The sequence below is a fragment of the Drosophila willistoni genome (genome assembly GCF_018902025.1).
Source record: "Drosophila willistoni isolate 14030-0811.24 chromosome XR unlocalized genomic scaffold, UCI_dwil_1.1 Seg106, whole genome shotgun sequence".
NCBI lineage: Eukaryota > Metazoa > Arthropoda > Insecta > Diptera > Drosophilidae > Drosophila > Drosophila willistoni.
This window is the reverse complement of record NW_025814055.1, coordinates 1,248,875-1,269,840: the sequence shown is the minus strand read 5'-3', so window position 1 is coordinate 1,269,840 and position 20,966 is coordinate 1,248,875. Positions and strand designations below refer to the sequence as shown.

The 20,966-nt window shown below is 35.1% G+C and overlaps 1 protein-coding gene across 1 annotated transcript; it reads left to right on the top strand.

The window, feature by feature from the left end:
• The first annotated feature begins 3,620 nt into the window (after positions 1-3,620).
• On the top strand, positions 3,621-4,255 carry LOC124460597 (homeobox protein araucan-like). The gene has a single exon (XM_047011779.1). The coding sequence runs from the start codon at positions 3,667-3,669 to the stop codon at positions 4,168-4,170; it is 504 nt and encodes a 167-aa protein (XP_046867735.1). The 5' UTR covers positions 3,621-3,666; the 3' UTR covers positions 4,171-4,255.
• The last annotated feature ends 16,711 nt before the right edge of the window (positions 4,256-20,966 follow it).

Sequence of the window (20,966 nt, the reverse complement as noted above, 5' to 3'; positions counted from 1 at the left end):
GCCCTTTAACTAAATTACAATGCTTTTTAGGCATTAAACTGAATATACATAAATCTACGGGGGTCAAGTCGATTGTTTTATGCTCACTTCATTACGCACACATGGGTACTACATGTACAAACGTACATAAGGTAAATAGACAAATATACATATATGTACATACATACGCAATTTTTTAGAGGCCGATGGACTCGTGCAAAAACAAAGAAGGATCTTGTAATATTATCTTTTAGATTTTGATTGTAACCGCATTAGAGAGTAATGTTGATATACATAAATACATACATATTTTACTAACTAATAATCACTGTAAGGCTTGCTAATTTTTTTATCTAGATAAGTGAAAAAGTCGAAAAGTTATCCGTAACGTAACGCAAATAAAGGAAAAATGGACAAGAAGTCATAGTTTATTTTTATATGTACATACATACATATGTATCCATCTATACTATTGCAGTTCCCAGTATTTGTGCTATCGCAATCTGCGGTGGTTTTGTTTCATACGGCAATATTCTGCAAATCATACATAATCTTACGATATGCATCACATACGAACCGAACAAATAAAAAACGTATTGTTTCACAATTTGTAGGATGTTTTGCAGTCCGACTATCTTAACAGTCAGAGAACTATAACTATTTATGTATGAATATGTGTATTTCATGATGCTTCATTCTGTGCGTTATAAACATCTGACCAAAAGTAGAATACATTATGTATTTACATAAACATCTATATTAAATTTAGCAATAAGTTTAAAAAACTGTGATAAAATTTTCGTTGTCTAATAGGCTTCACCTTTGACTCGTCATCTTAATAAACATATAATGTAATTTTTTTTCTTTTAATACAATAAAATCATAATAGTCCTGACAAATAAATATACATATGAATTTCTTTTGTCATTTTCATGTAACTAAATATATCAAAGCTGTAACTATTATCTTTTTTCACTTTTTACCGTTGACCACAGTTAAAAGTGAGCGAGAAAGCAAATGATTGTAAGATAAATGTACATACTTACCATATATTCCATATGGTCTTAAAAAATGTTAAACCGTTATTTTATTCGGTGCTTGATATACCAAAGTCGGCGAGACGACTTACTTACTTCACTGATTTTTGCTTTTAGTTAATCATCTGCCAAAGAAAGCACACGCTAGTGGTATATGTTGCAATAGCAAGGAGCCTTTCAGTCAGATTCGAAGTACTTAATAAAATCACTCAAAGTTTTGATCCTTGGTATGTTACGCAGGAACTTAGTTAGTAACAAGACAAACACTTAATTCTAATGCACTAGTCCGAAAACCACATTGTTGAAGAGAACAAAAGTACCGTTAATATTGTTGTATTTGTTTTGATCTGAAATAATTCTATTTTCAATTATCTTTAATACCTCATTTATACTTTTCCGATAATCCGCCTATTATAGGGCAGGGCTAACTTCGACCGCGTCAAAGTTTGTATACCCTTGCAAGTTTTTTGTTACTTTTTCCTTAACAATAGCCGTCAAAGTGATAAAACTTTTTATCTAAAAAGTGTAACGTTTACGGAGGAACGGCCCACAATCTTAGCATAGGAAATAACGAAGTTATTGATCAAAGTCACTGTTTACCACCGATCGTTCCTATGGGAGCAATATTATATAGTCACCCGATTTTGATCAAATTTGACACACTTGTTTATAGGTATAATAAATTCACCAATATTTCACGACAATAGCTCAGAAAATAACGAAGTTATTGAGAAAATCAATGTTCGTGACTTTGCCGTTTGTATGGGAACTATATGATATAGTGATCCGATTTGGCAGAATCCGAGATATACAAACTATATATATACAAGCCTACATGCAAAATTTCAGCTCTTTAGCTCTTACGGTCTACGAGGAGTTCGCGTCGATCCAGACGGAAAAATGGCAGGCCCGGACTGGGACCCTAAGGGCTCACAGGGCATACATATACTAAAAGCTTGAAAAATTATTTCCGAGGAAAATGAAAGGTATACATTTTTAGGTTTTACATCAAGTATGATCGTTTATGTGAATAAAATAAAAAGAACTTCTTACAAACAAACAAAAAATTTTCAATATAGTTCTTCCAAATAAGGGCCCTCCTACCTTTCCCCGGTTGCCCGGTGGGGCAGTCCGGGCCTGCGGATGGACATGGCTATTTGAACTCGTCTCGTCGTGCTGATTAAGAATATATTTTTATATGGTCGGAGATGCTTCCTTCTATGCGTTGCACACTTCTGACCAAAATTAATATACCCTTTTTGCAAGGGTATAAAAATTGTATTGCCAAGGTTGAATATTTTACGCGTTTTTAAAGTCATATGTTTGATTAATTGTTTGTTTTGTCTAAATTGGCTCCAGGCGATCAAATCTTTTTCGACAAATTGAAACGAAAGTTTAATGCATTAATATTAGATAATTTCGAGTCAGACAATCAATGTTTTAGTTACGGATTGTCTAATGTTTTATTTGTTTTATGTTTTATTTTTGTTCGTGTATGATGGAGTAAAAATGTAATTTCATTCAACTTTTGCCAAAAAGTAATTATGTAAATGTTTACTTCAGACTTCGCTCTTAAGCTTGCTATTAACACTTTTTGCCCAAACCGTGATCAGATTCCAAATTCAAAACTCTATTTCAGTTATACTAATGTCCTTGCTAGCTTTCAAACACCTCTGGCATTAAAATTGTTGTTAATGCAAAAAAGTGTAACAAATGTTTTTAATTTGCGAAGACCAAATGTATATACCTACATACATATGTTTATAAAACTTATAGCAAGCAAGCGCACTCTAGCTTCGCTACCAGCTTACGGCCAACTCCGCCCTTATAAACCGTCTAGTGAAATAAGTTTATATTTATAATTTTAAAAATGTCGAAATGAATAAGTCTAATAAGTGTGCCAAATTTGGTTTCTATAGTCAAAAAAAAAATGTCATCGGCGATCAGTTTTTTTCAAACTAGGGCAGAAGTGGACATGGCAAAAATGTTAAACAAACATGTTAGCCAGAATATATACCAAAATTAATGTCTGTATACTGGCTAACCTACCAAAATTAATGTCTCTAGCTAGTATAGGCTTTGAGAAAATAAGTTTTTTTTTATATGCTGGGCGGAAGGGGCCTGGCAGAAATTTAGATGCTAAACGAATGTACCACAGTGCTCTAGCTTCTGTAGTCTCCGAGATCCAGGTGTTCATTCGGACAAACGGACGGACCGACGGAAGAACACAAAATATTAGGCTGGAACAATGCGGCGAATGTAGCATGCCATTTCATCGTATGTTTATATGACAGCAATATAATATACATTGCTAAACGATTTTGTTCAAATTGTTAATGCAATTTGGTATTTGAAGACGCTCAGTGTAAGTACCTACAACTATACAGCAATATATACATATACACGAAATGGAATGTGTGTGATTTTGTTTGTGTCTATGAAGAACAATTTCGCCTAATAAATTGATATTTAGCGAATTGATTGTTGAACAAATTGTCATTTAAATTACATTTGACAGCAGATGAATATAATGAAAATGACGATTCAAATTGCCTATTGACTTTGCTTGTATAAAAAGGAGGAAGGCAAATATATCAGCAGCAACTCCAGCAGCACGCATACTCCTACTATCCCTTCTACGGCAAACCCGATGACCCTGCCACCGTCTCTAAATTCGCACCATCAAGAAATAGAGTTCCCGATCGTTCATCAATCACACCTGCATCCACATCCACATCTGCATCTTTATCCGCATTCGCACCACATGCATCAACATCCGCAAATCGAACCACAACAGCAGCAATCTCAGTCAACAGTGAGTCAGCGGGCGATGGGGTTTCCCGAAGCCCAACCCGATACTCCACCCCAAACTCCGCCGAATATGAAGGTGTTGAGCGGAGCTTTGAATCTGCTGCCTACCGCATCTCAAGTCCCTATGACCGTTACTTGTCGCAACAGTAATGTCAATGACCTCACAGCTGACAGCAGCAGCAATTATCGGAAGAATTTCTCGACTCGACTGGGCGAGTTTTCTCCCAGAGATGATTTTAGCAGCGGCAGCAACAGCAGCAGCAGTAGCAGTAGCTCTTTATCCCCTCAGCTTCATCGGAGCGAGCCAATTTTTAAGCCGTTATTCAAAAAATATACTAACTGAGAATACCTTGCATTTGCCGACTTATATTTACCATAATAACCGATTTACGAATGTGTACATTATCACAATATCTGTGTACATCATCATGATGTAAGAATAATTATTATATATATATATTTTTTTTTTATTAATATAATTTACATATATGTATAATGTAGAACCGTGTGTGTGGCCATGTGTGTTTAAAATATTTTTTTTTTTTTTTTTTACACAAAACGTTTATACACTGTTCAATGCTAATATATTTTAAGAACTCTTAGCCCTTTAACTAAATTACAATGCTTTTTAGGCATTAAACTGAATACACCTAGACCTCGCTTTGCGTCGTTTCGTTTTGCATTTTTTCGAAGTTGCGTCGCTGCTTTATTAGTACTAATTTTCACTGTGCGTCGTTATATTCTCGTTGTTGCGTTGTTTTGAGTTCGAGTGTTTAACTTTTTTTTTCTTAATCAGCTATTGTGGCAACGCCAATATCAACTTTTACCAACATTGCCTTTGAATTTTTGGCAGTTTTACGTTTTTCAACATTGACATCTAGCTTACCTATGTACTTCTGTTTATAATTGCGTCTTGCTATCAAAACTCGGGGTTTAGTAGAAATGTTCGTAGAACAGTGTTTAACCTCCAAACAAATTTCAAAAGCGATGGGCTTGATTGACGAAGCAATGGAGAATTTTCATAAAAAACGATCCTGACAATGACAGAAGTTTTAAGGTATCCCAGGCGGTAGCTGCAAACATTAACTGCTACCAAGAAATTTATTTAAATTTACAAAAAAAAGCTATTCACCAAACTCTGGACAAACTTTTGGTGAACGAAGCCACTAAAAACTCATAAAGATAAATAATTGAATAGGTTATTTTGATTTAATGGAAACAGTTTTTTTTTTTAATGAATGAATGCAATAACATTTTTGTTTTTAAATGTTTACTTTGTTAAATTTTTCTTTCTAAAAAGTAGTATTTTCATGGCCCGGGAACCTATCTTTGATCTTTCCATGGTTGCCTATAGAAAATCTTAATTCACTTTGCGTCGTTTCAGTTTGCGTCGTGTTTTTTTGGAACGTATACCCAACGCAAAGCGAGGTCTAGGTGTATACATAAATCTACGGGGGTCAAGTCGATTGTTTTATGCTCACTTCATTACGCACACATGGGTACTACATGTACAAACGTACATAAGGTAAATAGACAAATATACATATATGTACATACATACGCAATTTTTTAGAGGCCGATGGACTCGTGCAAAAACAAAGAAGGATCTTGTAATATTATCTTTTAGATTTTGATTGTAACCGCATTAGAGAGTAATGTTGATATACATAAATACATACATATTTTACTAACTAATAATCACTGTAAGGCTTGCTAATTTTTGTATCTAGATAAGTGAAAAAGTCGAAAAGTTATCCGTAACGTAACGCAAATAAAGGAAAAATGGACAAGAAGTCATAGTTTATTTTTATATGTACATACATACATATGTATCCATCTATACTATTGCAGTTCCCAGTATTTGTGCTATCGCAATCTGCGGTGGTTTTGTTTCATACGGCAATATTCTGCAAATCATACATAATCTTACGATATGCATCACATACGAACCGAACAAATAAAAAACGTATTGTTTCACAATTTGTAGGATGTTTTGCAGTCCGACTATCTTAACAGTCAGAGAACTATAACTATTTATGTATGAATATGTGTATTTCATGATGCTTCATTCTGTGCGTTATGAACATCTGACCAAAAGTAGAATACATTATGTATTTACATAAACATCTATATTAAATTTAGCAATAAGTTTAAAAAACTGTGATAAAATTTTCGTTGTCTAATAGGCTTCACCTTTGACTCGTCATCTTAATAAACATATAATGTAATTTTTTTTCTTTTAATACAATAAAATCATAATAGTCCTGACAAATAAATATACATATGAATTTCTTTTGTCATTTTCATGTAACTGAATATATCAAAGCTGTAACTATTATCTTTTTTCACTTTTTACCGTTGACCACAGTTAAAAGTGAGCGAGAAAGCAAATGATTGTAAGATAAATGTACATACTTACCATATATTCCATATGGTCTTAAAAAATGTTAAACCGTTATTTTATTCGGTGCTTGATATACCAAAGTCGGCGAGACGACTTACTTACTTCACTGATTTTTGCTTTTAGTTAATCATCTGCCAAAGAAAGCACACGCTAGTGGTATATGTTGCAATAGCAAGGAGCCTTTCAGTCAGATTCGAAGTACTTAATAAAATCACTCAAAGTTTTGATCCTTGGTATGTTACGCAGGAACTTAGTTAGTAACAAGACAAACACTTAATTCTAATGCACTAGTCCGAAAACCACATTGTTGAAGAGAACAAAAGTACCGTTAATATTGTTGTATTTGTTTTGATCTGAAATAATTCTATTTTCAATTATCTTTAATACCTCATTTATACTTTTCCGATAATCCGCCTATTATAGGGCAGGGCTAACTTCGACCGCGTCAAAGTTTGTATACCCTTGCAAGTTTTTTGTTACTTTTTCCTTAACAATAGCCGTCAAAGTGATAAAACTTTTTATCTAAAAAGTGTAACGTTTACGGAGGAACGGCCCACAATCTTAGCATAGGAAATAACGAAGTTATTGATCAAAGTCACTGTTTACCACCGATCGTTCCTATGGGAGCAATATTATATAGTCACCCGATTTTGATCAAATTTGACACACTTGTTTATAGGTATAATAAATTCACCAATATTTCACGACAATAGCTCAGAAAATAACGAAGTTATTGAGAAAATCAATGTTCGTGACTTTTGCCGTTTGTATGGGAACTATATGATATAGTGATCCGATTTGGCAGAATCCGAGATATACAAACTATATATATACAAGCCTACATGCAAAATTTCAGCTCTTTAGCTCTTACGGTCTACGAGGAGTTCGCGTCGATCCAGACGGACGGATGGCAGGCCCGGACTGGGACCCTAAGGGCTCACAGGGCATACATATACTAAAAGCTTGAAAAATTATTTCCGAGGAAAATGAAAGGTATACATTTTTAGGTTTTACATCAAGTATGATCGTTTATGTGAATAAAATAAAAAGAACTTCTTACAAACAAACAAAAAATTTTCAATATAGTTCTTCCAAATAAGGGCCCTCCTACCTTTCCCCGGTTGCCCGGTGGGGCAGTCCGGGCCTGCGGATGGACATGGCTATTTGAACTCGTCTCGTCGTGCTGATTAAGAATATATTTTTATATGGTCGGAGATGCTTCCTTCTATGCGTTGCACACTTCTGACCAAAATTAATATACCCTTTTTGCAAGGGTATAAAAATTGTATTGCCAAGGTTGAATATTTTACGCGTTTTTAAAGTCATATGTTTGATTAATTGTTTGTTTTGTCTAAATTGGCTCCAGGCGATCAAATCTTTTTCGACAAATTGAAACGAAAGTTTAATGCATTAATATTAGATAATTTCGAGTCAGACAATCAATGTTTTAGTTACGGATTGTCTAATGTTTTATTTGTTTTATGTTTTATTTTTGTTCGTGTATGATGGAGTAAAAATGTAATTTCATTCAACTTTTGCCAAAAAGTAATTATGTAAATGTTTACTTCAGACTTCGCTCTTAAGCTTGCTATTAACACTTTTTGCCCAAACCGTGATCAGATTCCAAATTCAAAACTCTATTTCAGTTATACTAATGTCCTTGCTAGCTTTCAAACACCTCTGGCATTAAAATTGTTGTTAATGCAAAAAAGTGTAACAAATGTTTTTAATTTGCGAAGACCAAATGTATATACCTACATACATATGTTTATAAAACTTATAGCAAGCAAGCGCACTCTAGCTTCGCTACCAGCTTACGGCCAACTCCGCCCTTATAAACCGTCTAGTGAAATAAGTTTATATTTATAATTTTAAAAATGTCGAAATGAATAAGTCTAATAAGTGTGCCAAATTTGGTTTCTATAGTCAAAAAAAAAATGTCATCGGCGATCAGTTTTTTTCAAACTAGGGCAGAAGTGGACATGGCAAAAATGTTAAACAAACATGTTAGCCAGAATATATACCAAAATTAATGTCTGTATACTGGCTAACCTACCAAAATTAATGTCTCTAGCTAGTATAGGCTTTGAGAAAATAAGTTTTTTTTTATATGCTGGGCGGAAGGGGCCTGGCAGAAATTTAGATGCTAAACGAATGTACCACAGTGCTCTAGCTTCTGTAGTCTCCGAGATCCAGGTGTTCATTCGGACAAACGGACGGACCGACGGAAGAACACAAAATATTAGGCTGGAACAATGCGGCGAATGTAGCATGCCATTTCATCGTATGTTTATATGACAGCAATATAATATACATTGCTAAACGATTTTGTTCAAATTGTTAATGCAATTTGGTATTTGAAGACGCTCAGTGTAAGTACCTACAACTATACAGCAATATATACATATACACGAAATGGAATGTGTGTGATTTTGTTTGTGTCTATGAAGAACAATTTCGCCTAATAAATTGATATTTAGCGAATTGATTGTTGAACAAATTGTCATTTAAATTACATTTGACAGCAGATGAATATAATGAAAATGACGATTCAAATTGCCTATTGACTTTGCTTGTATAAAAAGGAGGAAGGCAAATATTTTAATTACTTCTAAAACGCATCGTCCAACTGTTTTGCGCACAACCCAACTAGGAGCCGCAAATTTGCTATTATATAAGACTTTTTTGGTGACGGTCGAGTGTTAAGGGTGCTGAAATTTGCCTCAGTCATTAACCAACGTATAAAGCTAACAAAGGGTAATTTTTATACCTTGAGTGAAATGGTAGATTACAGTTGTCTGGTTGCAGCACTTCATCTCTGAAATTTAAAACAGTTGTTTAACTTGCTGCATGGGATACCGAAGTCGGCGTAGGTCGTTACTTGATTCATATTTGCTTTTTGGCCGCATATAACAAATATACATTCATAGGAAATGCTTAGCACATGGATGCATTTATACATACATATATTAAATTACAGTAACTAATTTTTTAAACGGCTTGGCTTTGTAATGATTTGATCCCCCGTCAGCGGATGACTGGGTAGTTTCGTTCCCATTCCCATAGTTTAGCTTGGCCGAAATGCCTTATTGGTTTTATGAGATGTTTTACAATACTAAACGACTGCAACGGGTATAAAATTTTTCATTATATAAATACCAAAGGCCAATCAGTAAGTCGGATAAATTAATCGCATCTCGGAGTAATGGTGAGTTAAACTTCCCAGTCAGAGTCCTTCTCAGCGTTTGGGAAGCAATCTCATTTATGGGCCATAAACCATGGGATTTGCCTACAGCCCTCAACAGTGCAAGCGTGGTTGTTTCTGTTGCGGGACAGTTCCAGCATTTTTTGTGATCGGTCACCAACGGCGAGCATACGACAGTTAACTTTTCTTGCATCCACTTAACGTCTTGGGGCAATAAATCAATCCTATGGTCAAACGCCCGTTGTCAGACAGCAGTCGAATTAATCACTTTGAGAATCGTTACCTATTTGGAAACTTGTCGCATTTACCTGGCAGCGTCGAACTACGGTTTACAGACTCAGATTCGGATTCGTGTGCGGTCAGTTCTTCAACACCATTTGAACTTTCCGCATTGTTAATATAATATGTACCTATATTAAACAATACTTTTGGGAGATACGAGTATATGACACTTGAATTTGTCGTCGGTCGTTTATAACTTTTACAGTGTGGCATATTTATTTAAATTGTAAAGCTTACCGAGCATGGTTATAAGATTTTCACAAATTTCAAATGTTTATGTCGTTGCAGATTCAAAAAAATATACAAAATATTTAAGAGTTGGGATAAATGTACAATTGTACATATGTACACATTTGCATAAGTCGATCGGATGCATTGGTGGAGTTTGAAATGTTTGGCCGCGCCGAAGTTTGTATACCCTTTATTTGTTACTCTTCCCTTACTTACTGGCGTCAAAGTGAAAAAACGTTTTATCTCAAAAGTCTTAGACTAATGGCGCATGTTGCATGCCATTTCATTCTATTTTTATATGACAGCTACATATGTATATATTATTGAGATAAGTCACTGTTCGTGACTTCGTCGTTTCTATAGGAACTATGATATAGTGTTCCGATCCAAGTAAATCCGAGATGTACACCCTGTACAGTACATATGAGCCTAAATGCAAAATTTCAGCTCTGTAGCTTAAAAGGCTAGGAGGAGTTTACACTAATCCAGACGGAGGGACATGGATGTACTCGTCTCGTGCTGATCAAGAATGTATGTACATATATACTTTATATGAGAGATGCTTCGGAGACGCTTTCTTCTATGCGCTGCACACTTCTGACCAAAATTAATATACTCTTTTTGAAAGGATATACAAAAAATCCAAATGTAACGTTTTATTGCAATAGTTTAAAATTGAAATATATACCTATGTATATTTAAACTTTAAATATTGGTGGAGAAAATCGATTTTTGTCGAATTCCAAAAATTTGAAATAAATTTGATCATCTAGATCTAAAAATACTTTTGATTTCCATCTGGTCCGTCTAATATAATAGTTTCCTCATTTCTGAATACCACCCACAAAGTATATATATTCTTGATCAGGATCAACAACCGAGTCGATCTAGCCATGTCCGTCTGTCCGTCCGTCCGTCCGTCCGTCCGTATGAACACCTAGATCTCGGAGACTATAAGAGCTAGAGCCACCAAATTTGGTATGCAGTCTCGTGTAGTATGTACGCTTATCGAGTTTGTTTCAAATTTTTGCCACGCCCCCTTCCGCCCCCGGAATTTACAAAAAACCGATTTTCTTAAAAACCATGTAAGCTACCTACATTAAATTTGGTATGTAAGCTACCTTAATACACCCGCAGATATTGACTATTTAATCATTTTGCCACGCCCATTTCCGCCCCCGCAAATTAAACAAAACTGATTTTCTTGAAAACTAACAAAGCTAAGGTCACCAAATTTAGTATGTATACTGGCTTAGTATGCGCAGAATATATATATTTTAATATGTTGCCACGCCCACTTCCGCCTCCATAATTTAGAAAAAACCGATTGGCTCTTGCAATTTTTTGACCATCGCGATCAAATTCGGCAGACTAATTAATCTTATCTATTTCTACCAAACTACCAAATTTTATTGAAATCGGACTAGAAACATGCAAAATATGCGTATGAACGTATTTTGCTACGCGATGCATAAGGGCAGAATTGGCCGTTGGCTAGTGGCGGCGCTAGAGTGCTCATATGTTTGTAGAGTGAGCGAGATAGCATATTGTATGAGGCATTTTAAAACAATTTAATAGACATACATTTGGTTTTCGAAATTTTAAATATTTGTTTCACCTGGTGTATGGTATACCCAAGTCGGCGAGACGACTTACTTACTTCATTTATTAAGGGTATTTAGGCCGGCATAAAATGACCAAAAAATTACGCGTGGAAACTTGATATCAGTCCGTAAAACACATCTTGAATTTGGGTCTAGCTCTTAGATGTAGGAGTTTAGTCGGACAGACGAATGGGCGGGCAACTAGACTATTGATGCTGATCCAGAATATACATACTTTATTGGGAAAAGCTCCATTCTACCTGTTACATACTTTTTGGCAACGTTAATGTACATAGACTTTTTTGGCTCTCTGTGCCTGGCCTTTTTATACCAAATATTTTTCTCCAGGAAAACTTAAAGGGGGAAAATAGTCGCTGAAGTAGTTGTGCACTTGCAACAGTAACAAAGATCGCCTGCGCTTGCTATGCACATGTTTCAATTCAAATTCATGAAATTTTGAAATACTTTTTTATTTTGTTTAAACATATTTGTATGAATTAACATGTTTACGAAATGTTTCTATTTAATTAAGAATGAAATAGGTAAGATAATTTTAAAAGTGTTCCGTTTTCCTAATCTACTTCGTGTCTGGTATGATTAAAATGGAGTGGGGGGGGGGGGGGGGGGGGGGGTGACCAGTTTTCTGGGGCTGTTTGAAATCTCGAGATGCTTCGAGAATATAGTGTCATTTAAGATTTTAACAAGATGAGTACAAATATACATATTACACAGCATCAGAATTTTAACAGGCTTAGGAATGGGTTGCAACGACATCCAAGGAAAATCCATGCCCAAGAGCATGCCTCAGCCCCATCCATAGTTGCACAGTCGTAGTCTTAGGCCGAATCAGGTCCTGTAGCCTACCTCAATATCATCCCCTATGCTGTCTGCAAGATTGTGTACACATTTCAGTGTATATATATGTCTGGTTGATGATGCAGCGCAGCCACATCCTTGGCCATGCAGCATGCCTACGCAAGCTCCATAAATTATTGCTGCTGCTTGTCATGTACGGAAATCCTTGTGTCAGTGTAGCCGAAGTGCCTAGCTCTGGCATTGACAGTGTTAGGAATGGCGATACGTTTGTTATCAGCAACATTAGAATTTCGTTGCACAAAAGCCTTGGAAACAATTCAAGCAGACACATCTCGCAACTATAACAATTAATATCCTGAGATTGCTTCGTGACATAAGTATGTAGCATGTTGCGTTCAGTATGATCCGTGAGTACACAGGGGCGTATACGAAATGGCGTATGGTAATTTCCTTAAAACATTTCGCTTCGATAATTCACTTTAAGAATAGTTAAGTTCATACATGATATAAATTAAGAATAGTGGTCGGATGCTCTGGTAAATTTTTCACCAATATTTAAAACTTGTTCATCTGACAAATCAAACCCGACAGCTTATTCCAGAATTATTTCAGACATATCTGTTAGACAAAAAATTTACAATATATGTATGTATGTACCTTTTAGATTTAAATTAGTTAATGCATCTCGGAAACTATTTTAGTTAACATTCATCAAATTTAAAATTCACAACAATGATTTTAAAACCTTTTTGGGGAAACAAAAACTAAATTGGCCCGACGCGCCAAATAGCTCCACCTTCCCCTTTGCCCAAGTTGACGCGAGGACTTACTTATCAAAGCAAAGTAAAGCAAAGTAAAGCAAAGTACTTACCAAATCGAGTCGTATGATACCTAAATCGTGAAGACTACAAAAGCTTGAATCCACACGTGAAGTATTTACAGTGAACACTGACCTCCAATAGGTAAGCCGCATTCTTATATACATAAGCTTTGTTTTAGAAACAGTTCAAAAATACAAAATCGAAATGCGAAATTCTACGTGATTTAATTCCACTTTAAGTATAACAGTCGACAAATAATTTATATTAAATCAAATCCTGGTTTCCCACACTTTTCTAAAGCTAATGTTTTTCAAATTATCTAAACTATCGCGATTCAATTTGGAAGGATACTTTTCATCAGCACATATCTATCAGTCCACTAAATTTTATAAAAGTGTAATTAAAACCAGAGGGCCGGGGCTAACTTCGACCGCGTTTAAGTTTTTATACCCTTGGAAGTTTTTTGCTACACTTTTCTTACCTATAGCCATCAAAGTGGAAAACGTTTTATCTAAAAAGGCTAATGTTTGCCAAAAAACGGCCTACAATCTTAGCATAGGAAATAACGAACTTATTGACCAAAGTCACTGTTTTCTACCGATCTTTCCTATGGGAGATATATATATTATTTCATGACAATAGCTCAGAAAATAACGAAATTATTGAGAAAAGTCACTGTTCGTGACTTTGGCGTTTATATGGGAGCTATATGGTATAGAGGTCCGATCCGGCTGAATCCGAGATATACAACCTGTGCACTATACATATAAAAGCCTACATGCAAAATTTCAGCTCTGCAGCTCTTATGGTCTATGCGGAGTTTGCGCGGACAAACAGACGGATGGACATGGCTATTTGAACTCGTCTCGTCGTGCTAATCAAGAATATATATACTTTATATGGTTGGAGATGCTTCCTTCTATGCGTTGCACACTTCTGACCAAAATTAATATAACTTTTTTGCAAGGGTATAAATATTTAAGATATGCGACGGCAGCGCTAAAGTTTGGGCATGGGAAATGAATTTATATTCGTATGTACATACGTATTAATTAGATCGTATGGATACATATAAGCAAATGCATGGTATCCCGAAGACGACGAGACGTCTTACTTCTCTTTTTTTGTACACATGTTAAGGAAGCAGGGAGGATTGGAACGCCAGCTAGAAAACATCTCACGGCAGAGTGGATACATTTTTAAGGTTGATTTAGAGAAAGAGTGATTAAAAATGATTTAATTTTATATTTATATCATTTTCCGACACCATAAAGTATACATATATCTACATATATTCTTGATCAGTATCAACAGTCGTCCGTCTATTTGTAAGAATAACTAGATGTCGGAGACTATAGAAAATAGAGCCACCACATTTTGGGCTTCACGAGTCTAAGTTTATTTAAAATTTTTGCCACGCCCCTTTCAGCCCACTAATTTTTTTTGTTTTTTTTTTTGAGACTATAAAAGCTATAAAAGTGATAAAACCCGGAGACAATCTCCCGAAATTAATCACTTATATTAATAGTCGGAGTAAAAATTGCGCAATAATGTGTTTAAACGTCTTTTACTAGGTGGCATAAACATAAAACGGTTATTTCATATGGTGCACAATACACCGAAGTCGGCGAATGGCTGTAGTTAAAATTTCGTTATTCTTTTCGACTTTTTTCCAAATTGGTCTATCTTTGGGGTTTTAAAATTTGATTTCATAGCTTATTAAATATTGAAACATTGAGTAAACTTTTTAAAACATAACTGGGGTTTTAGGTTAATATCGTTTTCCTAATTATAAAGAAATTGTAACATATGTATGTATGTAAATGCACTAAAATCACTTTTTTCATCAACTTTCAAATTGAAAAAATAGGTTAAACAACTTAATTATATAATGAATACTCGGATTTTAATGTCTTAAATGCATGTTAATATACACTGGCGGTCATGAAAACCGCACCACTTGAAAATTTCATGTTTTTTTGGAATCGTTCAGATAAAAATAAGAGAATAAGGTTTCTTTATTTACAATAAGATAATTTACTAGGAAAAAGATTATCTTATTGTAAATAAAGAAACCTTATTCTCTTATTTTTATCTGAACGATTCCAAAAAAACATGAATTTTTCAAGTGGTGCGGTTTTTATGACCGCCAGTGTACAGTAGAATACGGTCATAACGACGCTCAAGAGACTTTCGATGTTATATACGGAAGACGTACTAACCGGAGGCCCTTTCATATAAGTTTGTATTGGGACCAACCAATCACTCATCGAACTTTAGTCGCTATAACCGGACGGACGTTATAAACGGGGTAGTTATAACCGGATGCTACTGTATACACTCAATAAATGATGTACTCAACATCCCATAAAAATTCGTATAAGATATCAGGAGGAGATTATGTTCGAATTTGTTTCATAAGGCATCAATATTGGGAGACTTTAAAAACAAGCAATACGTACACATGTATGAGTATATTTGATTAGAGAATAGTATGATTTGTCGCTGTCTGTATGTAGAGATAATTAATTATAGCCGAAAGCAGACATTTTTTGAAGCTCAGGCAACTCCGTCTCCTCTAATGGACATACATTGCTGGCTATCCATCATGGCATAAGAAAATTGAGCATAAAATGTCAAGCGTGAAAATTAACAATAACACGCCTACAAAATGTGGGACCAATGACCACCTCAGCCCGGCCAACTGATTATATATATATGACAACGGTGTCGTACATGCAAGCATACAAATGTATGTTTAGTGAACTGCTGATGATAAAGGAAGGTAAAATAATTATATCCATTAGTCGACATTAGGCAATCTTTGGTTGTGCCGCCACTTATAAGCACTTAAATGTGTCTTTCACGTTCATATTTTTCTGGTTGATCGTTGAAGGCGGCATAAAATCTTAAACATAACTCAACAATTAGAAATAAAAAATCTACAACTTATGTCTCGGATCAAATTCGAGGGGCCAATAATTTCCTGCCGACTTAAGCCTACAATGTTATGACATCGACTTATAAGGTTATATTCGAGTAAGCTCGAATAAAATTGGTCCATAAATCTGCAAAATAAAAACGAATGCTAACATCAGGGATCGAAAACTAATGGGAACAAGTAAGTACCTTCAAATTCTCAAAAATAACAAAAATAACTTGCAAAAGCATTTGTTATGGCGGAAGTTATCCCCGGCTCTCTGGTTTAAATTAAACTAGATGAATTCAGTCCAGAGTTTTTAGTTTCTTTTCGAATACGAATTTTGCAATCTCTATCAAATCTCCATCAACTGATTACAATGGCGTACAAAATAAAAACTTAATTCAATATTCCGAAAATGTCGCCACATTGTCTGCCATGGCATTTGAAGGCAATTGGGAAAATAGTTTCTTAGAAATTTTTGGGAATGGATAAAATGGATGTTGGGCACTCATCAATGTACAAACATTTGTATGTATAAAGAAATCTTAGAACAGGTATCTGAAATGCCCTATCAGATTTCATTATCATCTTGTGCCTTGGCGGTTTAATTAACATAACAAAGAACTGTCTCATAGGGAAATTTATGGAAGAGCTCTCGAGTGACCGGCCATAGCACCAGTTGACCGTGATTATATTTACGAAGCCGTTTGATTATTTTACCAATCGATTTTCTTCCCGCATTGTGTATCGGCATGGATATACAATTCCTGAGACAGCAATTCTATACAGACAATTTCACTGTCGTTAAAGCAGCTAATTTTATTAGTCTGCTGACATTTAGTATCTGCAGGTTTGTACCCTAGTCCAATCGTCCATTGACGTCCTATTGTTCCAAACGGAACCAAATGCTGCGCTACGGCTTTAAGTTGCTTATCTTGTTTGTATATGTTATGGTCTTTCAAGATTTGTTGTATACATAGTGTTGAAAATAAATTTAAATTGTGTTACCGATTTCGAATTTCCCAATAGATTATGCGTTTTGTAGAACGATTTCTTTATCTTAATGTCATTGGCAGTGCTTTGTGGTCATCTCATTAAGCAGACAGAATGTCTGGTAAGTCAACTTGAACACTTGGAATAGCAGCATTGTTTAATGGAATTTTCCTGTAATGCGTTCCCAAATCAGTTTTTAAAGTGCGGGTCCGACATTTAATTTGTTTGTTAAGAACGCCAACACTATACACCGATTCAGGATTATGTTAAACATAGATGCATGTTCATTATGTACACACACACACATACTATTAAGGTACGTACAAACATATGTGTATATGTATATTCATACATATACAAATAAGTTTGCATGTCCATTCTATGCTGCTTATATGAAAATACGAATTTACACTGTCTGGCCATATGCATATCTGGTCGTAAAATTGACTGTTGTTGTTTAAATCGGGCGTAAGCGAATCAATTCTCATTTTAATTTATTGACACAAACGGAGAATGTATTGAATGGGCACGGCACAGACAAAGTTACCAGAAGTCGGAGTCCCAGGACAGTTCCACAACGGAGTCTAGCACATCCGTTCGTATATTGAACATCGCACCAATTATCCTATAACTCGACTACAATACAATTTGCATTGCATGGCAAATTGGAACTCCACTGTCTGCACAAGGAAGTCCAATGCCCATTTAAAAAATATGCACACGCCTATTGGTTCAGTTGCTCGCTCCTGGCCTCCAAATTGGTACATTAACTGCAGATCAAAATATTCCCACCCACATGCAAACATTGTATCTCGTTCGATGCTGTAGCGATTCATGTACTAATGGATAACGTCCGCACCCATTGTTATTCTCGTGGCCAGCCAAAGTGCTACCGTGCAAAAGTGCAGCAGCAAAACACAATTATTTATTGAATTTATACAAGACAGCTTAATTTTATTTCAGGACTTCTGGGCAATTTTATGCAGTTAAAGGCGACTTCAAATTGCAATACAACAAAATATAATTTACGTTTATCTGACATTTAACATTTTTTTTTTGGCAATTGTGTTACAAATTTAATATAATTTGTTGGTTTCACCGTTGTACCTTTTTCCATTGTTAAAAAAAATTTTAGTCAATCAATATAGAGACTACTCATAACCACAGTTTTACCACTCGATTAAAAGGCTTATACTTATTGTTCTGTATAACAGTACTGCCGTGTGCCCTACTTGATTGCTGTGAGTGTGGATACCTGCTAAGCCTAAAACCGTATCTGACCTTTGTATGTATTTACGTAATACCCATACATATATGTAAGGTGCGCGAAATAAGTAAGTGTGACACTACATTGCTATCTATACCAACTAAACCAAAAAAGCTATTAAAATAAAATACATTTATCTCTAAACTTCTTAAGTTTATAAATATATTTCAGCTCATTAAAATGGAAAAAAGCTGGGCAAAATAAGAAAAAAAATCAAACAAAATATTTTTAAACCAAATAAGTAACTGGGACAAATTGTTAATTTGTGTCCTAATTTTAAAATGAAAAATAAAAACCAACTGAAGCAACTTTAAACGATTGAATAGCCCTCTCCTCTGTTTTGTACCAATTCCAACATACGAGCTGCAATTTTGTGTGTGTTTTGGAGCATTTGGATGTCCAATTTGTCTGATTCTTGAAAAATGGCTTCTTTTAAGCCCTTTAAGTTTGCAAATTGCTTTCCGTGGGCATTAAGCCGTTGAATCAAGATGCCTAATAGATGCTTTATCGGATTTGGGTCTAGTCTGCTTGTTGACCAGTCTAAAATAAGAATTGGAGAGCCTTTTAAATAAGCTTTTGTGAGTTTTGTTGTATAATTGTGTGCATTATAACACTAGAAAATGTATGTATCCTGTCCAAAGTGCACAAAAACTATCTTTGACAACTTAGAATAATATGGTGCATTTATTTTGTGCGTTATAAAACACTTTAGAGTCCTTTCAATAAAGGGGAATTCCGTCCATATAATCATATAAAAATTTCTGGACACATGAACTTGTTTTGGAGCGCGCAATATCAAGTTTTATAGCGCTACACCTCGGGTTTATCTAAATTAAACATTTTTGGTTACAAAAAACAATATTTTTCCACACAGCTCAAACTGAGAGTACAAAATTTGTATTTATTCTCTACAGGATTTTTGCACGCGTCTCGTGGATATCGATAGAGAAAAATGACTCCCTATTTGGGATGCGCTGATATTTTATTTGATTGCTAGATTTCATATTCAGTTGTCACTCAATATTGGGCTACCAGAACAGGGGTTTCTTTCATAATTTTCCCGGGTCTTTAAGTCATTTTTCACTGTGTTTTTATTTTCGCCAACATGTTCTGCAATTTTGCTAATTGAGATCTTTACATCACAGAGTACCACAAATCTTCCACGCTCTCTATGGGATAAGAGTGCGAAACTTGGCGTTTTTAAAAATAAAAATGAAGTAAGTAAGTCGTCTCGCCGACTTGGGTATACCATACACCAGATAAAACAAATATTTAAAACTTCGAAAACCAAATGTATGTCTATAAAATTGTTTTAACATGCCTCATGCTTTCTCGCTCACTCTACAAACACACGAGCACACTAGCGCCGCCACTAGCCAACGGTCAATTCTGCCCTTATGGATAGCGTAGCAAAATACGTTCATACGTATATTTTGTATGTTTCTAGTCCGATTTCAATCAAATTTAATAGTTTGATAGAAATAGATAAGATTTATTAGTCTGCCAAATTTGATTTGATGGTCAAAAAATTGCAAGAGCCAATCGGTTTTTTCTAAATTATGAAGTGGGCGTGGCAACATATTGTATTCTGCGCGCATACTAAGCCAATATACATACTAAATTTGGTGACTTTAGCTTTGTTAGTTTTCGAGAAAATCAGTTTTGTTTAATTTTCGAAAAAATTTAAAACAAACTCGATAACTGTACATACTACACGAGGCTGCATACAAAATTTGGTGGCTCTAGCTCTTATAGTCTCCGAGATCTAGGTGTTCATACGGACGGACGGACGGACGGACAGACGGACATGGCTAGTTTGACTCGGTTGTTGATCCTGATCAAGAATATATATACCTTGTGGGGTCGGAGATGCTTCCTTCTGCCTGTTACATACATTTTGGCGACTTTAATATACCATTTCACCCTATGGGTGTATGGTATAAAAAATAGTTACGAATAGCAACAAATATAATAAAACCTGAAAATCACCTTTTTTTGTTAATTTAAAAAAATTTGTTGTTCAAAGTACAAATTTCATGTGCTTTACTTATTTGTCCCATTTACTTATTTCGTTCGCAAAACTCAACGTTGACTTCTTGTGATACTTTTTCACAATTTTTTCGTCATCTTACCTATAGCCGTCAAAGTGGAAAAACGTTTTATCTAAAAAGTCAAATGTTTGCGAAAGAACGGCCTACAATTTTAGCATACGAAATAACGAACTTATTGATCAATCTATGGGAGCTATATGATGTAGTCGCCCGATCTTGATCAAATTTGGCATAGTCTTTAACAGATATATAAAACTGACAAATGTTTAATTTGAATGCTATCGCGTCAAAAGAAACGAAGTTATTGACAAAAGTCACTGTTTTCGAGACATCGTTCCTATAGGAGCTATATGTTATACTTTTCCGATCTTGATCAAATTTATTTATTTATTCATTATTTAATTTCATGGCAATAACTCAGAAAATAACGGAGTTATTTAGAAAAGTCACTGTTTGTAACTTTGCCGTTTGTGTGGGAGTTATATAATGGTCAGCTCCGGCTGAATCCGAGATATACAAACTGTGCAGCCTACATGCCAAAT